This window comes from Aegilops tauschii, chromosome 6 (assembly GCF_002575655.3).
Source record: "Aegilops tauschii subsp. strangulata cultivar AL8/78 chromosome 6, Aet v6.0, whole genome shotgun sequence".
Classification (NCBI taxonomy): Eukaryota; Viridiplantae; Streptophyta; class Magnoliopsida; order Poales; family Poaceae; genus Aegilops; species Aegilops tauschii.
In genome coordinates, this window is record NC_053040.3 from 474,265,602 (window position 1) to 474,274,116 (window position 8,515).

Below are 8,515 nucleotides of genomic sequence, written 5' to 3' on the forward strand. Positions count from 1 at the left end.
AGTGGGACAGAAGGCCGTTGAGCGCACCACAGCCGGTATGATAGCCGGACAACATCGTGAGCTATAGGAACAGGCAGCAGGCGCTTACCATTGCTGGTGGCCGAGGGCGGCTACACGCGAACAGAGCCCTGGCTGGTACTTTCCCCATATAGAGGTAGATCGAGGTGGCGTGCTCGAAGCAGCCAAACGGTAGCGCCCAGCTGACTCTACGGGTGGAGCTGGGTTCGTCGGCGACCTGGATGTTCATGAGGGACGCCTAAGCGTCTTTTTCGTCCAAACTGGTACGATGTCGTTCTCACACATGATTAGTTTACAAGAATAGTGAACTAGTATATCTAGTATAAATCGGAGAGTAAGCTATCTTGCCTCTTAGTTTCTAGCACTCACGATTCAATCTTATTGGAATGTCTTTGTCAATCTTGCAAAGAAAATAACGACACTTTGATTAGGCCCCTAACATCACCGACTCGGCTCTGCATGTTAATCTTCAACTCACCATAGAGTCTAGTGAGATTTTAGGTCCATACTCAATAATATCTAGTTGAATTAAGGCATCTCCTCTTAATCAGAATCCTCGGAATCTGGATAGTCTACAAGGCCCTCAACTGGAACCTTACTTATGTTGGAGACTTGGTCATGATGATAATTGTTCCTGAATGTGATTGCTTGTGCAGCTCTTGAATTGTATGTTTGAGCAGCAACTTGATCATGACTAGATGAATTTGAGCCGTTAGCGTCATCAACGATGCCATCTTCTCCTGTTTTATGTCCTATACCTTCACATGGTTCGTCACTAGAAGGACCATTGGAATACTGGAACTCGTCAAAAACAGCCCCAAGTTGTAAGGCTCTTCGCATTGCTGCAGATACATCAACGCCTTGAGTGTCTCCAAACAAGCTTGGCATCTGAGATGAATTAGAAAGACTAATTAATCACTGAAGTGTTAACTTTATTTTCTGAGTAATATAATATATAAATAACTTTCCATTGTTAGCTCACCATTGTTCTTTGGACATCGTCTTCTGAATGATAGCCCGACATGTAAGGGATTGTATGACGAGTCTTCACGGATTTAGAACTTGAGGCACAATTCCCGTAGCTATCCATAAACATTGCCATGTTTTGTTCCCTTTCCATACGCTTTCGATGTTTCTTGAAAATATAAAATACACAATTATTAGTAGACAATCATTCAAAGATGAAAACTTTAGTTCATAAATTAGGTACTAGAAAACACTATATAATATCAGGCCTTTCGTTTTTTTTCAAGTCAAAAATTTGGGTTCACTGTTCATCTGTATTGTTAACTTATAAACAAAAGCATTTTATAATAATTTTTCTAATACAAGACACTTTGGCTTATTTCAGTCAAATTACATGTTTGACTTAGCTCATTTGAAATGACTCCATACATGCTCCAGAGTTCAATAAATGTGTATTGGGAACACACCTGCAGATGCGCAGAAATTTGTTTCCTCGTAACAGTATCCACGTTCATGATTATCTTTATCTTGCTGGGCGATGCATCTGAAATGAATTAACAGGTAAAATTTCATATTATCGATTTTAAATCGAGAAGGCTAATCCTGAAGTGAAAGTGCTTGGGCCTAAGATGGGTAGTTACTTGCTCCAAGTATTTGAAGAGCATATAAAAACTTGCTCTCCAGGAAAGGTATCCATTTGAAATGAGTGGTCGTTTTAGTTCCATCCTTTTGCTGTGCTACAGACTCTCCAACTTCTTCTCCATCTTGCGCTTTATCTCCAACACCTGTGTGTGCACAACATAATACTTTAATATTTGCAGTTTCATGTTTTCGTGCAATCCAAAGGAAGACAAGACTTATTTTACTTGACACAATTCAGGTTACTACCACATTGAGAAGATTAATATAATGTTCTGGAAAGCATGCACTAAAACAGACGTCTCTAACTTGTACTACTATTACATATAGCTAATTGCGCGTTCATAAACGGAGGCATACATATTCTAGTGACTCAACACTCATATCCGACATATACCTTACACCCAACATATTCTAATGTAGGAAGTGATTTGATTTGATTTGACTGAGTTAATGCAAAATATTTGATTTGATTTGATTGAGTTAATGTAAAAGATTTGCTTTGATTTTCGATTTTCCCATGTCCGACGTATAGCTAGAATGACCGATTTAATTTGATTGAGTTAATGCAATTATCTTACACCCACCAAGAGAGGCATATCAAAATATTTAATTTGATTTGATTGAGTTAATGCATGTCGTGGGCGAGGGGAGGCTTCACCAATGAACATGCGCCACCAACTCACCTTATTGGTAGAGACTCATTCCATTTCAAAGCACCTATCTTTTGAACCTCTTAAACTTTTGCCAAAAAATAATGGCCCTTCTACAGTTGGGGGGGGGGGGGGGGGTCAAATTGATGGCTAAAGTTTGACACAAAATGTGTGTTCTTGAAAACATGGAAGGAGATAGTAATTATTTGCCTTGGTGAAGAAAAAGAGATAGAGATGAAAATAATTCAAGAGAAGCAATGATATTTTACTCTTACTCTTATGTTTCGTGCCAATCTATAAAAAGAAATCTACTTTGAAATGGATGTATTGTACTCCAAAGAATGATTGGATTGGCCATGTGAAAAATTGTACATTAAAATAGATTTTCAATGAACCATTAGATTATAGTGTTAAGATATTTTCTAGAAACTATAAGCATAAATACTTTGTCATAAGATGTTAATTTCAACCTTGAAACAGATACTTCATCCTGTTCAGCCTAAGAACTTTTACATCAAGATGTTGCCACATATTGTGAATGGTAGTAGCATCAAGAGGCTTCTTCGCCAAAAAACGAGCACCAAGTTCAACAGATCTCTTCATTGTGTACATTGTTGTATCTGCTGACATCACTGCTTAAAAAAAAGACTTATCAATGTCACATAAAAGAAGATGCGTGTGCATGCAGTTGGAGACAATTATTAGTGAACATACTGATCACTTGAAGGTTTCGATGCATATCTTTGGCTGCTTCCAGGAACTGAAAGCCATTCAACTCTTCCATGTCCACCGCTGCTATGACAAAATCAACATCATGTGCTTTCTTTTCAAGAATACCGAGCGCTTCTATGGGACTTGTATAGACTGCCACTGGAAAACAAGATCAACTTCACTATCTGAATGTAATGACATCTCAAAACATGAGAAGAAATGGTTTCCATGAAACGTTGAAAATGTATATTTTCATAAAGATGAAGATAGTTCCTCTTTCATGGGATGTAGAAAACCTTACCATAATAGTTCAATTCAGAGAGCATGGATTTTGCAGAGTTGGCATGGAACTCATCTTCATCAATGACCATCACGATGAGCGCATCTGAGGGCCTTCCTTCTGCTCTTTCTGCCATGGGGTTTCTCAAAGCGAGAGCTCTATTTGCTTCTATTTTTCTGTATGCGTGAATGTGGCAATTGGGCATTGGTGGCTATTTATAGCTCAACAACGTTTCTTCTGTTTCACACAGTCATGTTTATATAATATAAAAATTTAATACATTACTGTTAAAAAATGCAAAAGAGCTAATAGCACAAAGTGGCCAGGTGTGGCCCATGCATCCTATAAGGTGACACACATGGTGGGATAGAATCTGACACAACAATAAATGAATCACCCCCCCTCTCTTCCAAAAAAAGAGTTACCACCAAATGTAGATTGTTCAATAACCACGAAAGTACTAGCTACATAATATATACAAACCAAGCAAACATATATGTACGGAAATGATATGTTTCACCTAAAGTAGTGGAGAAAATCTATGTGTACACTTGTATTTATATTTGTTATAGAAGGCGTCGAATTCCAAAACGACAAAGCGTAATGACATAACACATCACATGGATGCGACGACAACGTAAAAACAAAACCACAATTATAACACCATTTTTCGGAGGAGCTGCACTCAGCGGCGATTCTACATGTAAGCTGTGGGGTCAGCTAACCGCAAAACTTTTTTGTATTGCAAGATTATTCTATTTGTATTTGTGCAAAAAAAAGGATGTTTCAAAGTGATCAGTGCACTTGAAACCACAACTCTTTGGTGATGTCGCAGTCACTGGCGGCACAAATCAAAATGAAAAAGTGATGTCGCATGGATGTGAACACAATGTAGTGGCGAGGTCAAAGTTATAATCACATTCTCCTAAAGAGTTGTAATATTGTTGAAACAATGGACATAGAGTCAGTGTTCTGTGTGACCCTCAAATTTTAGAATTAAAGAACATTACTTTCAGAGGTGATTTCCTACGTGAGGTCCATAAGTCTGCACTAGAAACAAAGTTTCAAACATAATAGAGTACTCTACTTTAAGTACTAGTTGATCATGAGCAAGGAGTCTAACATGGTCTCCTAAATTGTGAATAGTGAAATTTGCTATGGATGGCTGGAGACTAGAATGGGTACACAATGGGCGGTGCCGTTTGGATGGTCTGATGTCATTGGTCACCCGATATCCAATATGGGTGGCCAAAAGTTAGAATGGATCCAAAGTGGGTTGCATCCTTTGGACGATCAGATGTCACCAGTCAGCAGATATCGGCTATGGCTAGTCAAAAGTTAGAATGGCGACAATGTGAGCTGCACCCTTTGGATGGTCTGATGTCACCGGTCAGCAGATATCTGGTATGGGTGGTTAGAAGTTAGAATGGATACAAAATGGGCTGCACTCTTTAAATGTTTGTGACATCATTTGCACTACATTAACTATAGTGTATATGTTCTCACACCCCTCAACCACCAATGGATCTCAAATAAATGAATCTAGCTCTTGTTTTTAACCAAATCAGGTTGTGTAGATTCATGGTTTCACATTTACACATGGTTATCTCTTTATGACATGTGTCCAGTCGTATTTCTCCATGCACGAACAAGTGAATGTTTGTCACACTGGCTTTTGGTGTATATGCATACCACCTTCTTTTTAGAAAAAAGGCCGAGGCCCGGCATTAAATCAATGACGCCCTTACAGACCGATATGCCACGAAAGCAACACAAAACAGAAAAAGAACAGAGCAACACAACAGCTCAAGATACAAGACACACAAGAAACAACTAATCCGCCGCCGCCGCGAACGTGCCGAAGAGGAGGGAAACCATGGAGGATGATCCAACACCGGAGTCCGGAGGAAGCCCGTTTGCCGTCAAGACCCTGAGAACACACACGGCTGGCACACCCTCTAGTTCTGCCTCCGAAGAGGGCACACCCTGCCCTCTCGCCCTAGCTCGTAGGGCGCTGCGCCGTCGGAAGGCGGAGATGCTCTACCCGAGCACGTGTGGACATGGCACATCCGGTGGCCTAAAGGGATGAAGACAGGAATGAAAGACCCACGTTGTCGAACTAGAGGCAAAGAAGAGGCCGGGAAAAAATGGCATCCACCCCTGCCACTAGAGTGTTGCCCCATGAAGAACACCGGCCGCCATGGCGGCCAAACTTCAGCGCAAGAGCCGAGCCTGCCACCCCGCTGTCCAAAGGCGACGCCTTCAAGAAGGTGACGACGCCGGAGCGTCGCCGCCGCCCAAATGGAGGATTTCAGGTTTTCACGAGGGACACATGGGGGAGGGAAAGGGATGTACCTCGGTGTGGCCCAGAAGAGGGAAAACGCGCCCGCTGCGCCGTCGACGTCGTGGCCGTCACCGCGGGCCAAGGGTTTCCCCCAATCCGCTCCCTCGACCCTAAGCACGCCACCCAGCCTGCAGGCCCGACGAACCAGAGGACGCCGGAGTCCTGAGCAGATGGGGCTCGCCGGGCCGCGCGCGGAGATGCCGCCCTCTTTAGATCTGGCGCAGGGAACCGGTGGAGTCGGCTCCCGCACCGAGCCCCCGACCACCGCCTCCTCGTTTCCCGCGCAACCAAGGATGCGTCTCCGTGTGCTAGTGACCGCCGCCTACTGCCATGCACGCGCCGCCCTCGCCGCTAGGGCCGCCGCCCCAGATCCAACGCCCTACACGAACCATGGGGCGGAGAGGAGCCGCGCCGCCACCTTCCTTGGTGGTCGCACGTCCCAGCCGGCGACCCCTCAGGTAGCGGCGAGAAGGGGGAAGGGGAGGGGGAGGTGGTGCACGACGCTAGGGTTTCGCCCCCGGGTCGCCACCGAGGGGCGACACCAGGGAGAGGAGAAGCCGATCACCTCATATGTGTACCACTTCCCAATGTACATTTTGCTTTTAAATTACTGATCAAACACCCTTATACTACTACGAAGATATCACATATGGAGACTCTATTATATTTTCTTCTTTGAGAAACACAGTACAAAGGCAAACGTTCACATACATGCACGAACACTCGCCCCTATGAACACACACACACTCATAGCCCATCCCTATGATCACCTTCAAGAGACAAGACCAGCAAATCTTAAGACTAAATTTCTCGGACGAGCCAAAAAATAGATAATTATCATAATATTTCTTCCGCAGATAAGGTAAGCATCATTACTATCAGGAAAAATGAGGTGCAACATTTCCTTCGATAAATGCACAGTGACTCGTGTTTGTTGTATATAGTGTCGGATAGGAAACTTTATATTGCACATATGTGTACTGTAGCTATGAGCATGTAACTGATGAGATGATTTAATAAATATTTTTTCGTAAATGCATGACCACTATTACAGTTTGGTACATTAGAAACATGCAAAAACGTACACCACAATGGCTGGGGCACTTGTGGCCGTAATGAGGTATCGTCGGTACCCATGTCTGACGTGTATGCCAAACCAAAAAAAAAAAAACAGCGCGGCTCGCCTCCACCATTGCTCACGGCGAGCTCGTGTTCGTTTGGCCACACCCACCGGTGGAGTTGGAGTCCTCAGCTTCCTGTGTAGAGAGCGGAGAGGATAATGGGTTATGTTGGACACCATGGACCACCTGTAGAGGAAGGAGGCTCACCTATGTCACTCCATCGGCACCCTCGTCTAGAGAGTCCTTCAGCCTATTGAGAGACAACAAGCTACTGATCACACCGTTATAGGATCTCAAGTGGCTCGCCGAGGAGGCCACCTCCCTGACCTCAAGAAGCTCGCCCTGAGGAATTGAGAGAGATATAGAGAGAAATGGTGGTGGCGGTGCAGGATCTGGTCAGCGGTGAGGTGTGGGTCATTCTGCGAAATATATACCATCCTTGAAATGGGTCTATTGGGTCGATATATTTGCACAGTGGTCTATCTATCATCAATTTTTATGCGAATGACCACATTGCAAATGGTGAACAAGTACATACTTTGTCTATCATATGCCACACACAAGCGTTTCTAAACAACCGTGTGCAATGTTTCTTGCACACATTTCTGATGCCTTAAGTGTGCGACACGCGGTGCTAATAGGTATATTCTGTAGTAGTAGCCATTGTAGGCATAGACTGATAGACCTAGTCATCCATGTACAACTTCGGTTGTTCATCTTTATGTAAATATGCTAGTTAAAATTTAAGAAATGATGACGTTGATATAAAAAATTATTCATGAAAGTTCAGATACTATTTTCATGTGACTAAATATTTATTTTTTTAAATATGTGAATCAACGATTGATGACTTTGATTGCATGCATATTTTTGGACAACGATTTATAACAAGTATAGGCTGGGAGCTCAATCAATTTTATTGCCAACTTGCCATGTTTTAATTCCAATACTCTGAAATCATGAACCAACAAAAATAATATCCAATTAAAGGCGAGTAAAAGAATTCCTCAACAACAACTAAAACATTGAAAAACTGGAGATTACATATGTTTTCAATTAATAAAAAAATAACCAACATTTTCCTAAAAAAGTGTACATAATAGACATTGCCTGCCCATCTGCGCGGGCAATTCTACTAGTTGCCTGCCCATACATGAACTTTAGATGAACACTCTCAGGAGCCAATGGTGGAAGTTGCTGCCCTGTCACCGTGATGGTTCTAGAATTTGAAAACTGCACAAAACATGGCAAGGTACAATAAATTTGTTCCAAGTTGTCCTTAGTTGATATATATTGGTGAATACCTTTACGCAATTTCTATTATTCGCTTTTGTGGGAAAAAATAATTAGCTTCAGTCGATTCTCCGGCTCTGGCTGGCCGAAATTCTTTGACCCGGAGACACGCAAGATTCTTTTCAGCAATATCCTTGCCAAATCTCTTTGTCAACGAGGAGTTTGGTGGTGCGAGGCCAACGGACATTATACATATGACCGCTGAGACTAAGGAGGGCTACAGATTTCAGACAGTTGTGGAATGCATGGTATTCGGCATCAGTCTCTGATGATCAAACTTACAACAGGCTATGAAGAATAGTGAAAACAATGAAGGGAAATCAACTTAGTCCATGATGGACGGATGGATGCACTCTATCCACTACCTGTTAGAGATTCTTAATAAAATGGAATCTACCAACTGGAAGATGAGAGAAGAAATAAACTGCATTTCCACAACATGATGAACAACCAGATAAGAGAATCAAACCCCAAGTGAGCTTGCATTGAC

The 8,515-nt window shown here is 42.6% G+C and overlaps 1 protein-coding gene across 1 annotated transcript; it reads right to left on the reverse strand.

Moving 5' to 3' along the window:
• Positions 1-305: 305 nt before the first annotated feature.
• Positions 306-6,165, reverse strand: LOC141026307 (two-component response regulator ORR29-like). Its single transcript, XM_073502556.1, has 8 exons — positions 5,623-6,165; positions 3,289-3,504; positions 2,991-3,146; positions 2,747-2,908; positions 1,626-1,769; positions 1,452-1,528; positions 1,001-1,153; positions 306-906 (listed from the first exon to the last, which is right to left on the reverse strand). The coding sequence occupies exons 2-8, from the start codon at positions 3,470-3,472 to the stop codon at positions 562-564; spliced, it is 1,221 nt and encodes a 406-aa protein (XP_073358657.1). The 5' UTR covers positions 3,473-3,504; positions 5,623-6,165; the 3' UTR covers positions 306-561.
• Between the last annotated feature and the right edge of the window lie 2,350 nt (positions 6,166-8,515).

Bases quoted from the DNA above. Each gene is read 5' to 3' on its own strand.
- LOC141026307 (XM_073502556.1), bottom strand. From the start codon at position 3,472: ATGCCCAATTGCCACATTCACGCATACAGAAAAATAGAAGCAAATAGA. The intron at 1,770-2,746 runs GTTGAAATTAAC...GTGCACACACAG, and splicing joins GATGAAGTATCTGTTTCAAG to GTGTTGGAGATAAAGCGCAA. The intron at 1,154-1,451 runs GTGTGTTCCCAA...TATATTTTCAAG, and splicing joins AAATTTCTGCGCATCTGCAG to AAACATCGAAAGCGTATGGA.